This window comes from Paramisgurnus dabryanus, chromosome 6 (assembly GCF_030506205.2).
Source record: "Paramisgurnus dabryanus chromosome 6, PD_genome_1.1, whole genome shotgun sequence".
Taxonomy (NCBI): Eukaryota; Metazoa; Chordata; class Actinopteri; order Cypriniformes; family Cobitidae; genus Paramisgurnus; species Paramisgurnus dabryanus.
In genome coordinates, this window is record NC_133342.1 from 25,200,330 (window position 1) to 25,218,566 (window position 18,237).

At 38.2% G+C, this 18,237-nt stretch overlaps 1 protein-coding gene across 2 annotated transcripts in view; it reads left to right on the plus strand.

The window, feature by feature from the left end:
* ppp2r3a (protein phosphatase 2, regulatory subunit B'', alpha) overlaps positions 1-18,237 on the plus strand; it is a 160,665-nt gene that overhangs the window by 53,642 nt on the left and 88,786 nt on the right. For both annotated transcript variants that reach the window (XM_065276331.2, XM_065276332.2), the window contains one exon: positions 14,567-17,217. In XM_065276331.2, coding sequence (XP_065132403.1) covers positions 15,076-17,217 — 2,142 coding nt within the window. In that variant the 5' untranslated portion in view covers positions 14,567-15,075. The remainder of the gene's footprint in view (positions 1-14,566; positions 17,218-18,237) is intronic.

Below are 18,237 nucleotides of genomic sequence, written 5' to 3' on the forward strand. Positions count from 1 at the left end.
CGGTTTGTGTTTATTAACCCTTTAGTTTCACTTCATCACGCAGCTTTTCTGTTAGAGGTTTCTGTTAAAAACATTTGATTAATTAGGAATCTAGTATGTGTTCATTGTTCTGTCAAAGTTTCTTCAAAATTAAGTTTTATTTGAATGTTTTAATGAAAATATTTTCATTTTCACCATGACGTGTACGCCCCGCCCCTTTGATTGCCCCGCCCCCAGTTAATCGAGTACTCGTTCTTCAGACCTATGGATTAATCGAAATGAAAAAATGACATAAATGCACATCCCTATTTATTATGCACTGTGGATGATCTACGCTCTTGACACATTATCACCACGGAATATTAAAGAAAGTATTGTGCAAATAAATTAGTACTTCATTTTGCATTTGCCTTTATTCTAATAGAAATACATATGAAAATAATTAGTCATGCCACAGTTTAATTTGTCATCTCACAGACTTACGCTATCATCCTCAATCTTTCCCACACCATTCTTATGGTAGCTATAAAGTGATCTCCTTTTTCTCATCTGGTGTAGAGTCACCATGAATAATTCTGAAACTCTTTGGACAGCTGGAGAACTGAAGCTTGCCCTCAGTTGCTTCTTCCCAGTCTCCAGCTTGTGGGAAACAGCAGCAATGCTCTGCTCCAGCAGAGCTTTATCATCTGAAGCATGTTTTCGGTAAGGGGTGTGAATGTGGTAACCTGCAGAAAGCACCTACAGGTATGTGCCTGAGAATGAGTCCGCAATGGTCTGCATTCCCGGACTGGACACTATGTGTCTATCCTGGTAAATTTGTGTCATCAGTATGCCGGTCTTCTGTGGCTGTCTATCATCCCAGCTGGATGGCGTAACACTTCGTCACTAAAGTGACAAGGCGCTGCGATGCAAGGTGCCAGGCTCGAGTTACTGCCTCCCGGGCGCCAGTCTCAATTAAGATCTGTATCGACTCCCCTTACTTGCATTCAATTGTCTGTTGAAAACTTGAATATTCATTTGCTGCAAATGGTATTTGTACACTTAACTCACACTTGTATGGATTTTACTACATTAGTTTACAAAATGTGTAGCCCAGAGGTAAACAAATTATGTTTTTCTTACAGAGAATGAAAAATGAACATTTCTGTGTTATTTAATTACTTTTAGCCAACTGTCCACAGTTGGGTTTAATGGATGTGTAAAGTCTGTTTCTGTCAGGTCCTGTTTATATTGGGGTCCCCAAAAGAGTTTTGACAGACGATGTGTCACATCAACTACTAATAATTTCTAGTACACAAATAAGAAAGTGTTTAAAGGTGCAGTGTGTAGATCTTAGCGACATCTAGCAGTGAGATTGTGAATTGAAACCAACAGCTCAGTTCACCGTTCACCGAAACGCATAGAGAAGCTATGGTAGATGCCACGGGACAAACATGTTGTTGTTTAAGACAAAATACAGTAGTGCCAAAACGCAGTTTGTCCATTTAGGGCGACCGTAAAAACGTGGCGGCACAAAATGGCAACTTCCACGTAAGGGGACCCGCGGTGTATGTAGATAAAAACATCTCATTCTTAGGTAATAAACACATAACAGTTCATTATGTAAGGTCTTTATTAGGGGTGTGCAAAAAAATCGATTCACATTTGAATCGCGATTCAAGCTTTGCCGATTCAGAATCGATTCATAGAATCCCAAAAATCGATTCATAATTTTTTTTGTAATGCCGTGTTACTATTGTCCTGAAATGAGTTTATCTCAGTTTTCCCATAGATGGCGCTGCGTCGTATTCACTCTGACGCCTGCACACTCTTGTCACAGTGTTTCCCACACATTGACTTTACTTATGGGCGCGCTGCCCAGTTATATTAACAAGTGCCCAAGAATATCTGGCATCAGATTTTGTCTTTTTTGTTTTTCTGTGATGATGACACTCTTTAATAATGACATTTTGTATGCGACATGATGAATTCGGTATGCGTTCACGTGCTCTCTGTTTCTCAAAGAATTGGGATGCGACGCGAACAAGCTCATGTCACATTGTATCCTTCATGTTTCTGAACTTGAGCAGAGTTTTACCATTAGAGAACTTGATGGAGCACCCGCGGAACGTATGGTTCCGGGTTTGTATTTGAAATGGTCAGTCGGGTCCAGGTCAGTCATAGTTAAATTACTTTGGGTCCCAAGTCTGATTAATATTGTGTGTAAAACCCGAGTCGATCGGAGAATGGCCATGAGCGCTACCGCGCTAAAGCTCGCGTGCAGTTTCAGCGTGCCGACGTCTCTATGGCGATAACAACTGGCTCTTGTTTTGAAAGTCACGACCACGCGCTGGATTTTCTTTCTCCCGGTTTTTTCTATTATTATTAACAAACCATATCTTTTCTAAAATCTATTGCACTGAACGAGCAAAGCTCAAGCTGACTCAAGATTTACAAAGTGCAAAGCTGTAATGTAAAGTCCCCTGTCACTGGGACAGCAAGTAGACTCTTGAATCAGAAATAATGAGTGGATTTAGCTTTTTTTAATCGGCAAGAGAGAAATAGGAAGAAAGGCACTTTTCCTGCTTCTGCTCTATCTAATAGAAATAATAACCATTATAACACCAGTCACATTTATAATCTATAGACCTGCACTGTCTATCATTTATATACTATATTATTGTATTTAATAGAGTTTGATAAAAGGGGTCATCTAATTGCTTCATAACAGTTTTTATTTTTGCATAAAGACATAAAGTAATATCAAACTACATTTTAATTTGTTGTGTTTCTTTTCTTTAAAATTGTATATCTACTACAATCAGTCACATAGGAAAAACTAAACTACGTTAACATACTGTCAATCGTTTTTTAAAATCGAGAATCGTTTTTGAATTGAAAATCGATTTCGAATCGAATCTTGAGCCTAAAAATCGAATCGAATCAAATCGTGAAATTTTGTGAATCGTGCACCCCTAGTCTTTATACACTGCTGATAATATAGTTATGTAGATTATATTGCATTTCTGTCAAGTCAAGAGATCCTTTTAAATGTTACACACTGCACCTTTAATACTTTTTTCTTAATGATAAACAGTTTATGTTGTATCATTTGAAACCTAAAAAACAGTTTTATTTTGTAAAATGATATGCTTAAAAAAGTGTCTTGTGCTTCATCAACACCACTTAGTTTGGTATTTAGCAAGTAATGATGACTCACTTGATGACAGTTTTTCAAGTCTGACTTTGCTGGAGATTGATGATTTTTGGGCTATTGTGTTAATATGCTGTAGACTGTGTATAAAACTGGCTAAAACATTTTGGTGCATTTTGTGAAGTATATTGATAGACGGCATCTGGTGTAGCTTTGGAGGAGCTACGGCAATTATAGGTATTAACTTTATTTTCAATAAATTAGTCACAATGAAAAACTCAAAGATACACTGTATTAGCATTTATTTTTATTTGAGCTGTAACTCGCAGTGCTTAGGCTATTTTTTGTTTAGTAATGAGTTATTTGGAAAGTCCAGTACTATTTTGGGCCAACAAAATTTGTGGAAAGAGACACCCAGTTCAACGCCAGAGAAACAAAGCTGCTGGCAAGATGTCCTTTCACACATGCTTTTCACAACACTGAGCGGTTGGGGTAAAAAACTGACATTTAAATGGAATTGATAGCTATTTCACCTTCTCCTTAATCGAGTAATGTCTGGTTACAGCACAGTGTGAGAATTACATAGCAACAAGCAAACGTCATCCGAGACAAAAAAGCTCTATGTTGCTTTTAAAGCACTGACTTTTTAGTTTATGCCTCCCTCCCATGTCTACTTTGTTCTAAGCGGCTTCCTCTGTCACGCTGTCCCATCTGCACTTCCTGTGCTTGACCTGAAGCCTGTGCACGGGCCGCTGAACCATACTCCGTTCCCATGCTGTCTGTCTGGATCCCATGATCTCTGTCAAGAGTTTCTGGACACCAGTCATTATCTAACTCTCTAAATCCTGCTGGTGGCCTCAGGGAGGCTGACTGAGAGATACAGGAAAAGAGTTGGAGGAAAAGAGGAGGAATGGAATATGATGAAAAGGTTTGCAAGAGATACGTTACAGTACATCTGCTGTGGAAAGCAATTCAGGGTATACCAGCTTCCTTTGTTTTATCCGCGCACAGTGATTAGATTTAGCCAAGGAGCTGTTGCAGATACAGAACGATTATCAGTGCAGATTTTTTTTCAAAGGTTGCTTTGTTGTAGTAGAGGGCTGATTAGCTTGTTTCTATAGGCTGGGTATTCATGCTGTTGTGATGTCTTTATTAGAGTGAGAGTAGTCATGACCACTGCTCTTTGTTCCAGTTGACGAATGGTTTTTCATAACGTTTAATTACTCTAATATATGCATAAATTAACATTAGCTTGAACATTTGTGGATATCATTTGTCTGCTGCAAAAATAATCTGAAGCGTAATCTCAAATGTCTTGCCTTTCTTTGGTTTCATTTTTGTTTTCAAGAATGTTTAGAGCATTGGAAAGATTTGGGAAGAAAAACACACTTTATATTTTTGCAGGATCAGGTCACATATACAGTCATGTCCAAAAGTGTTGGCACCCTTGCTAAATATGAGCAAAGAAAGCTATAATAAAGAATCTACATTTTTTCTTCTTTCAAGCTTTAACAAAAAAAATCATAAAAATATTTTTTTTGAAGAAAAACAATTGGGAAGGGGGGGTATTATGAAATAAATGTCTTTCTTTAATACACACTGGACACAATTATTGGCACCCCTTTATTTAAAGGAGATATTTCACAAGACTTTTACAAGATGTTAAATAAATCGTGTCCCCAGGGTACGTTTGTGAAGTTTTAGCTCACAATATCATATATATAATTTATTATAGCAAGTTAAAATTGCCACTTTTTAGGTGTGAGCAAAAATGTGCCGTTTTTTGGGTGTTTCCTTTAAAATGCAAATGAGCTGATCTCTGTACTAAATAGCAGTGCAGTGGTTGGAAAGTGCAGATTAAGGGGTGGTAATATCTCCTTCTGACATCTCCTTCTGAAATCCTTGAAAGTTTGTGAATCTGGGAAGTTTTTGAAAAAATATACGTCGATAGATACAGTTCATGTGCTTGAATCTATTTTATGCAAGAAGTTTTCTGGAAAAAAATCCATATTATTCCCTGTCTAGTGTAGGATGATATCATAAAATTCTAGACTTTTTAAACACACGTGCTAAATTGTTCACTTTAAATGCTTATATCTTCTGTATGCGAATGTTGATTCATGCCAAAATGCTTTTTTGCATAGTTGTGTTTGACACATGAAAACGTCTCGGGTTACTTATGTAACTGTTGTTCCCTGAGAAGGGAACGAGACGCTGTGTCTCCCTTGCCATACTTTGTGCGTCCCTGTAACGCCATCTTTGGCAATATTTCAGATAGCGATATACTTCATGGCTCCTGCGTCACCCGGTCCTTGTCATTAAGCCTCACCATTGGTTGAATTTAATATACACATTCATATGCACTTAACCCATCCCAAAAGTGTCACCGCAGTGACACAGCTCGAAAGGAAACTGTAACAATGTATCTTAATAAGTAACCTTGCTCTCACTTGAAATGTGTCCCCACATTTAGTCCTTGAATTTGAGTGTATTGGACCTGGAAAGTCCTTGAAAGGTCCTTGATTTGGAAGTTAACTAAGATGTGGGAACCCTGGACATCACCAGGGGAGCCAAATTTCAATGACCTATTTTTTCACATGTTTGCAGAGAATGGTTTACCAAAACTAAGTTACTGGGTTGTGCTTTTTCACATTTTCTACGTTAATACAAGCACTGGGACCCAATTATAGCACTTAAACATGAAAAAGTCAGATTTTCATGATATGTTCCCTTTAATCCTCTTTGCCACAGCTCAGAGTCTTCTCTTATAATGTCTAGTTATGAGAAGCGTTAAAACCATTTTGTTCAAAGTGCAGTTTTGATAAATTATAGTGATAGTCGGTCATAGTGATATTGAAATCGGCACAGGCTATTAAAGCAAAATCCATTAATATCCTCACACAAATTCATTTAAAATCTCACACTCTGAATAATAACCATGTACTGCATAGCACATATTGAAATATATTTCACTGTAATTGTTCTCTTTTGTTTCTGCATTATGCACATTTTCCATCCTTTCATTTTTCTTTGGCATTCTTCTCACTTTCTCCCCTGAGGCTGCAAGAGTTAAATCGTATCCTGGTCACCGTGTGAAGTAGTAGCCAGTGAGCCTGTAATCCTTCCTTTATGAATGTATTGTTGTTGAGGGGGCCAAGTTCTCTCTTGCAGCGAAAGCCTTTGAAAGTCATTACTCAAGCTGAGACAAACAAAGCTCGCTGTAGGCCCCCTTTAGCAATTTGTGCACAGCAACAAGACTGGGCCTGACCACTGACTGTGGAGGGCTCACACAGGATCTTCCGATATTACTATTTCTTCCTTTGTGGGTCTCCAGTTGCTGATTATTTAATGAGGTGTAAAGTATATTGTTTCTTAATCTCTCACCTCCTCCTAATTGGGCCAAATATAAGCAGACCACCATGATACATTGCTCCACCTGGTAAAAGTAACAAGATCTGCATAAGGTGTTTAAGGCATGTCTTCCCCTATTTGTGGAAGTCGTGCCTGTGCTCCCAACATTCCTCAGCCCATAATCTTGACACTAAATTAAAAACCACTGCCAGTTGTGACAGGAAACATTATGACTTCTCAGCATGTGAGAGTTACAGTATAACTTAAATGTGGAACAGATGTACCGTGTGAAAGTGGCAAGAGGAGAAATCGTCCTTATGCTTCTGCTAGTGGAGTCTGTTTCAAAACTGTGGGTGGATGTTACCTCGTTCTCTTCAAACTGTGTGTGTTTGTTTTTTATGAACAGATTTCTCCATAACAATTACTGCATGCTAATTACAGCTTTAAGCTGAGATAAAGAGTGTTGCCTGACAATTAAAACCCAATCTTCCAGAAACGTTCCTCTCTATTTTCATAAGATACAATACTAACCATCCCAAGCCAGCTAAATGAAGTTTAGCCAAGGCTCTTTGTGCTAAAAAGACTCCCATCAGACATATAAGATGTTTGTATGGACATCCATACCCTTTACGTGCAGGTGTAAAGCTTGGGATATGGCCCCCGCCGGCCTGGAAATAGAAACATCCACCCAAGCCAACAGATAGTGGAAGATCATGTGTTGATGAGCCCATTAAATTGCCATTAAAAACCCATTGCTTTGCTATGTTTCACACTCTTTCTGTCATCTTGAGTTCGGTATCACTCGACAACCGGCTATGTCATGGCCTACTTTGAAAGCACACTATGTTAGTGAGAGTCTGTTTGGGGATACTGGAACTCAAGAGCGTTATCATAAACAAGTTCTTCAGTGTGTCTAGTTTGAGAAACTCAAAGCTGCCCGTAGTTGAGAGGGAGATGCACAACTAAAAGCCCAATGTTATTATTTTACCTTTGAACCTTTGATATTTAACAAAGAAAGAACTACAGAACCTGATGTTGTATAATGTACACTACATCATGTGGCCTGAAGTACACTTTTTTTAACAATAAATTCTGTGTTACATTTAACACAACTTGTGTTTTATTTCAACACAAAATCAAGCAAAATCAAAGCATTTTTTATTTACTAAAGACATGCAGTTGATCATTAGCAGTATTGGGGAAAGTTACTTTTAAAAGTAATGAATTACAATAGTAAGTTACTCCTCAAAAAAGTAACTATTTGCTTTACTTAGTTACATTTCATGGAAAGTAATACTTACGGTACATTTAAGTAACTTTTGTGTTACTTTTTCTTACTTGGTTGAGGCTTGATCTTTCAGGCCTTGCAGGTGTTTTTATGACTGAGAAGTTCTGCATTCAGAAATTGCATATTTCCATCGCAAAAATGTTGAGCTCTGGCCTGCCACCTCTGTTTCTGACTCAAACTGTTCCCGCTCAGACACACATGCAGAGAGTGTGTAATTCTATACGTTCAGTTTAATGCAGTACATTACTATTTCTAAATCAAATGAATAAAAATGAAAAGTAACTTGCATTACTTTTTTAAAAAAGTAACTCAAATATTAATGTGTACATTTACAAAGTAATGCGTTACTTTACTCGTTACTTCAGAAAAGGTGCATTACGTAATAATATAGTTACTTGTAGGGATGTCCCTATCTGATATGCTGGATCGATATCGGGTCCGATCCAGGCTTTTTGGCTGGATCGGACATCGGATCTGGGACCGACAACATGACCGATCCAATTCCGATATGTGCGTTAGCCGTGGTTGTTACTGACAAGCTATTAAAAGGATAACATATTATAAAAGCACCATAAAAAGCACCATTTTATGCACTCGATTTTTCGATTAATGGTTTTTTTAAACGTGGTCGATTCAGAATCGATTCTCAAGAGCAGAATCGATTTTTTTTTCTTTCATATTTATTTCTGCAAACATTGAACGAAAGATTAACGTTAATCGAATTACTATTTTCTTCACTAGATGTCACCCTCTTTTTTGACTTGCGCGATGTTACCAAGGAGCGAGAGGCAAGCCTGTCATTTAGGGCTGTGAATCTTTGGGTAGACAGCGAATCAATTCGATTCACGATTCAAAGGTTTCCAATGCGATTCAAAAACGATTTTTGCTAATCAGAACGATTCAATTCGATTAGATTAACAATGAAATTTGATTCGATTCGAATATTAACGATTCTGTTCTGTAAATTTTAGTATACATCTGCATTTGAGGAAATAAAATAAATATTTGGGAAATTCAAGACCATTTAATAGATTTTCAATAACTTGATTCAGGACTTCAGTTTAATAGCTTAACTTCTTAGGACTGAAAATACATTAAAGCAAGTAAACCAAGAAAAATAATACAACTTCTACATATTCAATGCACCATAAGCTTTTATTGTAAACATTGAATACATTTCCTGAACATTTAGGAAATACAGCAAAGTGTGTGAATACAGCAAAGTGTGAGTAGCACTTCTCACGTCAGACCCTGAAATACTAGCTGCTTTAGGTGCAGGTATGTCTATCTTAATGGGATGGCGTCTTTGGAGATGGTTGCTAAGGTTCGTTGTATTTCCAAAGTACACTAGTCAACATTTGAAGTGGATCAAATCCTTTTCTAAAAGTTTTCTTAAAACCAATATCCAATACCCGTTCTTGTTTTAGGACAAATTTGTTGAATGTTTTTGATCCACTTCAAATGTTGACTACTATATTTTAACTCAGATTTACAATGTTTGCAAAGTGCAATGGACTTGTCAATCTTTCCACTTACTTTGTGAAAACCGAAGTAATCCCAAACCTTTGATCTCATGTTGGCTGGTGGGTTGCAAATTTCTCTTTCGTGTCTCTCCATTTGTGCACTGTCTGCTGCGTTTATTCAAATTACAGCAAACAGGTCTGCCGCGAATTGAAGATTAGTGACGTAATCCACTGCGCCACTGGAGTGGGTGCGCATTTTATGTCGCAGATGTAACTAATTTAAGATTTATATATATATTTTTATCCATTGTATTTGTGATATAATCACGATTCCTTCGATTTTTAAATATAAAATCGAAACAAACGATTCACGATTCAAAAATCCAGGTTTCAAGATCGATGCATATGCATCGGCAGAATTTGTAATCGATGCATCGAGAAAACGAATGAATCGTTACACCCCTACTGTCATTCATTCATGGTTTCAGGTGCTTCATCGATTTTATTAATTTCCCACTTTAACCTGCTGTTCACTGTTCTTTTTATTAATATAGTATTTGTATTAAATCTATATTCATTGAGTTGAATCGAGAATCGAGTATAAAAACCGGCCCAAGAACCGGAATCGAAAATTGAATCGAGAATCGAAATCGAATCGATTTGATAGCTTGTGAATCGAAATCGAATCGATCTGGAAAATCTGAATCGATACCCAGCCCTAACACTCAATAGCTTCATGTGAAGGAACAAACGCAGATTTAAAGATATTTAAGTTTACGGAAACACTGTAACTTACTCGCAAATTGAGTTAATAATCCACTGGTAAAGCGGACAAATGAAACGCGTCATTCACACACACAAACACAAGATAACTGTAGTGTAGGCTATTTTAAAGATCTGATTTTATAAAGTCTCAGTAAGCCGTTGGATGGATGCAATTCACTTTGTGCTGAGCACACGATGCATCTATTCTCTTTGTGTTTTAACAGTTATAAACTTTGCGGTGCAAGGATTCTCATGAGAGGATGCTTCAAGGGCATCAATTCTGCACCCAGAAAGCCCATAAATGACCAGAAAGCCCAGTATATGACTTAGGCGCATCAATTCTGCACTCGGAATGTGCATAAAAAGTCCGGTCAAGTGCATAATTCCCAAAATAACCATCTGCACACTAAAGCTTTTTTACTATGACAGTTTAAAGCAATTAAGAAAAAAATATTTAGCACACTTAATTGATCAAACGTACCTATTATATGTTCTCCTAAACACTGTCATGATTAATATTTACTAATGTTTCCTGTAACTTGTAAATAATTTAAAATGATTAATTTTAACATTTAATTTTAACTAGATGTAGCAGAAAGCACTATACACATTTAATTACAATAGTATCGGGCAGATATCAGTATAGGTTGATATACAGAATTCTGGAATCGGAATTGGATCGGAAATGAAAAAGTTGGATCGGGACATCCCTTGTTACTTGTAATGCGTTACTCCCAACACTTATCATTAGCGCTGAAAAGGTGTGGTCTAGTTAGTTTTGCGACTGACCTTATTGCATATGCATTTCTAGGAGTTTCCTTTCCAGACGCAAAATTTTTGGGAGGAGAATATTTAAATGTTTCATGCAACGCGATTTACTAATGTTTGCGGGTGTGTTATGGCTGCTATTTGCGCTATTATTTAATGGCATAAAAAATCATACCTTAAATTACTTTGCGTTTGAAATGGCTGCAAATATTGCTAAAAACGAGGCATCACCGGTGAAAACGCATCATACCATGCAGATGATTGTATTAACACGTAACAGTTTATTTAGAATGCCAGGGGAACATATTATTCAAAAATATTATCTGTCAAGCCATGTTATTTTTTATTTGCTGAAGTAAATAAAATAGGAGTCATAAGGAGAAATCACACAATACCAGACATTTCGAAACTTCTTGTAAAGCCTTAATTTTTTTGTCCTCCAGTTCTTTTCAGTGTACTATGGCATCGTTAGCTGGGATTTCACACCCCGAATTTCCGCTGCCATGTCTGTGGTGCTGAACTCAGGATCAGCTCTGCTTATTTGCGACCTTGAACTAATTTGTGCTGCTATAAGTCATTAGTCATTATAGAGATCAGCTGTTGCATCTGTTATAAAATTTTTTGTAAATAACCAGCAGATATTACCACTCTTAGCGGCGCTTTTTTGGAATTGCGCTCTCACGCTAATTTGTCCCATTTAGTAAATCTGGCCCAATCATTTCATAACGTTCCCATGGCAACAGGGGACATGGCTCCGCTTATGTGAAGTAAATGCAACATTTTTCAACTTTTTGCTAAGATATATGTGATTATGAAAAGCTGCAAACAGTTTTTGCAAGTTCCCGCAGTTTTTGCTAGTTCCCGCAATTCCATCGCATACAATTGCATAAATATCCCGCATATTCCATCTCAATGTTTTAAGAAAACGTGCCGCAAGATTAAGCATTTTTGCCCGCAACAATCACAAAAAGTGATTTAAAATATATCAGTGAAATTTTTTTTTCAAGTTGCTTGTAAGGTATTTTTGTAAAAACTTAAATGACCTAATATAAATAAGGCCTGGTCCTGGATTAACCTAAACCCTGTCCGGGAACCCCCCCCCCCCAATGTGTTAAAAGCATAACACAAAAAATCTGTAAAGATTAACACATCCTTTCTTATACTGTAATGTTTGGAAATAACAACCCACAGCACCCTTATGGATTTGTTTTGTATTTCATTTCAAAACCAATAGCATTAATATTGAGTTGGTTCTCTAATGGCTTGCACTCATTTGGAAAATCTTTCCACTCTATAGTATATTCGGCTGCATTTATTTGCTTCCATGCACACGTGAGTTCATGTAATGACGTTGGGTGATGGGATCTGGCTCTCAGACAGCGTTACAAATCATTTGAGAGGTGTTTAATGGAGTTATCTGGGCTTTATTCAGGTCAGTTAAGTTCTTCCACACCAGACTTGACTGTTTATTTATGGACAATGCTTTGTGCATAGCGACAGGCTAGATCAAGTGCCTTTTCCAGACCTGCCATAAAGTTAAAAGCATGCAATTCTGTAAAAGGATTGGATTGTATGTGTTTACATTATATGTATTTAGTATTAAAATATTTTAGGTATTGAATAATGTTGTGTTTTATGAGCTCCTTTCTTATTTATTTATTCTAATCACATGCTGGATGAACCTTAGGGCATGGCTGTTGCTGCTTTTATTTTATACCATGGGAATATCTATCACAACTTAGAGCAGAAAATGTAATTTCCTTTTTTAGAAATGCATATTACTTATGCATATTACTAAGGGAATAAGTAATATTCAATATGCAACTGTGCACATTTTATGACCCCCAGAAATAAACTCTGGCATCATGAAGCTGTTCTTTGTAATACTCTTTTTTTGTTCTATTGTAAATGACAGTGACTGTCTATAAAGGCAATAATAGCTCACATTGAAGTTGGCAGTGGGATGTCTGGAGTGTAACAGGCTGGGCAGGCAGGGCCAGTTCATTGTGAATAGTCTCTCAATTCAGATTTACAAGGGTGTGGATTGCAGGCTATCCCTGTAAAACTTTCTCACTGGGTATTTTTGCATGTACCACATCAACAGTGCCCATCTCCAGAAAAAGGGCTGTCACAATAAGGGCTGTCTCTTTTGTTCATGTGACATACAGTGTATGATAGATGTCATTTGTACATGTCATTGGTTTATTTTAAACTGGGAATCATATTTCCCTATGAGATTTTAAGGCTTGCAAAATAATTGCAAAGGGAAATAATATTTTATAATACATACTTTTTTATTACAGACAAACTGATATATGTAATTTAATATTCCTGATTTTTTAAAATCTTTTTGTGAGAATCTATCCTATAACAGCCTAAATATATGAGCTTTTCTGTCAATACTAAAGTAAACTAAAACATAAGTGCTATTCATTTATAGCTTGAAGCAACACCAATAGTGCAAGCTCACATCAGAGCACTCGAAAGCTTTTCATACTTCATGTTCTTTATGCATCTAAATTAATTTCTAAGGTCTCATAATAGCACAATAGTGTCTTTCTGTATCTGCTTAAAATGACCTTATTTGGAAGAGATGCAAAAGTAGCAGTTATCACAAATAACCATCATTAGATCCAATTAGAATGACAGTCCTAAAAGCAGCAATAATTTATACGGCAGTACAGTTCTGAATGCAGTATATTACTGTGAATTCGATAATGACTGGTCATTTTCAGGGTTTAAATTAGGTGAGGTAGTGGTGGAGATCCTGGATACTTTTTCTCTGCATTTTCTGAGACACCGAAGCTTTAATGAGGCCTGCTGTGAGAGGAAAGAAATGGAGGAAGAAGAAAAGAGCTAGACAGAATGTAAAGAGAGCGAGAAAAGTGAAAAGAAAGATGAAAAGATTATATGAATAAAAGTATGTTCTGCATTGGCTCTCATTTTCAGCTGAGATAATTAATTATTTATGCTATTAATAAGCTCCTTATTGCGTATACCTGTATTATAAATAAATATACTTATCACCCTGTGACCCAACTGTTGACTTATTTTCATTAGCGAGAACAAAGTTTACAGGTAGAGTGATAAAATTGTGTATGTGTAAATGAAGTAACCCAGCATTTTGGGTTAAAACAACCCAGCATAGATTAAATTACAACCAAATGGGTCAGGTTCCTCCTTTGTTGACCCAACTCTAGGCTGAAAATAACCCAGCATTTATTTTTAGAATGAACCAAAGTACTAGTAAAACAGTTTAAGGTGCCATTTGTGTATTTGAAAACCTTTCTCTAGCGTAAACTTGCTATTTTGGAAGGAGAGCCGGGGTGGGGTGTTGTTAAAGAATTCTAATGGAGCGTCTGTGTTCTTTCATCACAAGCTCTTTAACAGCTTCTACTAAAGTGGGCCTCTTTGAGGATGGCTTTAGGACTGCTTTTGATAGCACAGAAGATATAAGCTGCCGGAGGCTTGGGTATAACCACATTTCAGCTATAGTTTTTCAATATCTTTTCAGTTGAAATACATGGTTTGTGGTTCACTTCTGGTTTACTTTTATGCTGTGTATTCCCTCTATTTCTTTATATGACTCATTCAGGGATATAACTATTCTTACAATCAATTGTTCTTTGGCTTACCCCTTACTCTGAAGAAGAGTAGCATATGTGTTGTTAGATGTACAAAGGCCTGATGTTCAACATTTTTTTCAGACTAAGGGTGCAGTAGCACCCCCTAGGGTCTCAGAGACTGTCTATATTTTGATTGATCTGTATAAGTGCCATCTCTCTCTTCCTCATCCTCTTTTTGTCTTTGTATTCACAGGTGACGTTCCTTACTGGACTCTCAAACATCTGATTCTGGCTGGTGTAAGAGAAAGCAGGATAAACGGAGAGCAGAACATCTGCTAAACACATAAACAGAAGGCTGTCACCAGGTGTGCTGTATGTTTTGGTATTACAAAGTAAGTCAGAGGACTTCTTTGTGCCCAAAGGCCTACGTTGTCTACAGGAGGGATGATCTGGAGTACTGCACACAGGCCTATCATTAGGCCATTGGGGCACATGCTTAGGAATGGATAGCTTTGCCACAAAATGTTACAGCGCAACTTCCTTTAACTATGGGGCACAGATAAGAGAATGTTACGGAAATATTTCTTCTCTTGAACTCAACACAAGCAGCAGTTTTTGGAGTAACTACATATTGTTGTGTGGCCAAGTGAAGTAGTTTTTGATTTTTAATGATTTGCATACATTTTTTATATGAATGTGTATAGCATTTATTGTTTTTAAGGGAAACATTTTTATCATATAAACAGATAAAAACAAAAGACCATGGCAGCAACCTATCGGATTGTGGTCAGCAGCATTAACTGTTACAACAGTGTTGTCATTGACCGTCGTGTCCAACACACTGTACACTACTGTAATGGGCCCTGTGGTGCCCTAAAACATGGACTTAACTGCACAGTGGCTCACCGAAGCACTTGTGCTGAGCTTCTTGATGCCCACATGCCCAGACATTGCTCTGACAGACCCATCAGTATTCATGAGTCTAAAACTCTGGAGAATGGCAACTGTGGGCCTGGTGCTTTCTGTGATGACTACCACCAGGTTGTCCCTAGAGTCAAGAAAGGATCAGCCATCCAAAGCTCAGCCAGTCTTAAGGATATAACGGGGGAGGCCATTAACCTGGCCAGTGGGAAAATCAAGGAGTTTTCATTTGAGAAGATCAAGTACTCCTCCAGTCATGTGACATTCAGGAAGGGTCGTAAGGTTAGGCCAGATTCTTTCAGCAGGAGGTCGACTGATCTAGACATCATCTATGGCCAGTTCACAGGGAATGATGAGAACTGTCCTCCATTCGGGGTATTTCAGAAATCCGTTCTAGAAGAGCACAAACTTAGTCGGAGTGCATCCCTGGAGCAGAACCTAAATAATGTGGCCACGCTATACCTAAACAGCCTGACAGAGGAGAACCTAATTAATCGCATTTTAGAGAAAACTAAGGCAGACAGCAGTGCCTCAGGAGAAGATATTAAAGCCTGTCTGGACATTCTCCTCAAGTGCTCCGAGGACCTCAAAAAGTGCACTGACATCATCAAACAGTGTATTAAAAGAAAGTCTATGGGCGGAGGCAGCGATGACTCAAGTAATCCTGAGATCATTTATAAAAATGTAATGGCACGTCTGTCCAACTACCTGAAAAGGCTTCCTCTTGATCTGGAAGGACAAGCGGGACGGCAAGAGCACAGTGAGCTTGCTGAACTTGTGAGTAGCATACATGGGCTACAACAAATTCCCTTCTCCCCCATCTTTGGCAATGAGCAACCTCCACGTTATGAGGACGTTGTTCAATCCCCTCCACCCACACAGCCTCGGATTAAATCATCCCAGCCAGAACCTCAAGAAGGCTCCAGGGATCCTGTATGCAATGTGAAACCCATACAGACTCCCCCTGTTTTGTCAGCACGAACATCTTCATCAGCTAATGGTTTTCAACATGGCACCTTGCCCTCAGCCTCCAGTGGTGATTCACCACCCTATATCTGCCACCACACAGCCTCAAGCAACCGACCGGATACACTCTCTCTCTTGTCTTGCAGTAGTGAAAACTTGTGTAAAGATGGCATGGAGACTCTCTATATCGAGGAGGAGGATGGAGATGTGGGAAGAATGTCTGACAGAACAGGTAAGGGGGATAAGAAGCACAGTTGTGGACTCTTGGAGTCCAGACAGTACTCAAAAAAACCCAACGGCTACTCTGAGCCTAGTGGCAGTGTTTCAGATAAACTTCACGAACTTAGCAGGAATGGAACTGCATTCAAGGCTAAAAATGATTCAACTGTCAACCAGATGTATTTGCCCAAAAGCACAGATTCCCGAATGTTCTCAAAGTCAACCTCACACAAGAGCGGGGCTGATGACATTGATAAACTGCTGATGGACCTTGAGTGTCTTTCTCAGAACATGCAAAAGGAGCCTCCCTTGCCCCCTAAACTTAAGAACTTTGCCCAACAGACCAGCAGCTCCCCTCAGCACCAGCATTTAATTGATAACTCAAGGGTTAAAGAGCTACCTGTGACAGGTTCCTCTGGCCCATCAGTGGCTAAGCAGTCTAGGCCAGGGGCTGAAGCCACTGAAGAAGATGATGGAGCACTGCTTCTTAGGATCCTTGAGAGCATTGAAAGCTTTGCTCAGGAGCTGGTGGAAAGTGGAGCTGCTAGAGGAACTCAAAACAAGGAGCGAGAGGTCATGCGTCTTCTTCAGGAAACACTGGCCACCACCAAAGCCGAGGTGGATTCACACCCTCTGCCTTTACCTTCTTCTGAAACCTCACCAACACCTGCAGAAACACCCAAATCTACACCTCTACCAATGTCCTTAAGTGCTCCTGCAGCCATACCTCTAACTGCTTCTAATCTGAGGGACACAGGCTCAACGCTGCTTATCCAACAGACGCCTGAAGTCATCAGGGTGAGTTTGTGCTATACTAGGTTTATGCATGTAGGCATGCATCAGTTATGGAGAAAATCCATTTGACAATTAGCTGAAGTGCAAAATTAGTGCCCTCATACTGTTGACAGTATTCCATTAAATCATGTTTCTGTTTGAAAATTGTTATGTGCCAGAACTGGGGCCAGATTTATTTATTTTTGAAAATGTATCAAATCAAGCACTTATGGTACAGACTTTTTTGTAATAATTTTTATCTTAGAGGTCCAGGTAAATGATCTCAGAGCTTTCTTAAATACTGGCTGATGTTCATAGTTCAGTCTCAAATATTTTCCCCCTCAGAGCTTTATAATAGCCTAGTTTGTTTACTCTGATAAATTCCTTTCTCAACAATATGCAGCAGCACTAATAGCACTAGCATCATGTCGCTGACAATACTAGAGGATTGAAAAGAGCCACTTTGCAGTGAACTGTAGGCTGAGTATCGTGTGTCTTCTGAAGCTGGCTGTCATTTTTAACGCATTTTTGCACATCCATCATAATGGGGAAAGAAAGCACAATTTGTCATATTCTAGTTCAGGGTTCTTGGGGGAGATTCAGGCAGGAAAGTATTTATTTGTATGAATGATATCGATTTTCAAAGCGTAGATCTTTTTGAGGAAATACTGTAACAATGGCGTTTCTTTGTTTAAGTGATATGAAACTGCAGAATGTTACAAAATATTTAAATGCCCAAATTTCATAAATTGCTGAATCAAATATGACACGTAGGCATTCAAATATGTTTAACATTTTACATACACACAAGCTATTTATTGTATATCTTATGTCAGTTCTCATGGCACATTTATCCATTGCTTTCTGTGTCCTCTGTTCTTTCCTACTGGTAAATCCTCACATGTTTATTTTCCAGGCTTTGTAAACCAATACCGCTACATTATCTAGGGCAATGCTATTTATGACGTTGTCATGACATCTGTCAAGAGTGGAACCCCTTCATAATGGGGCTCCTCCTTCAATCCTATTTCTGTACCTGTTCAC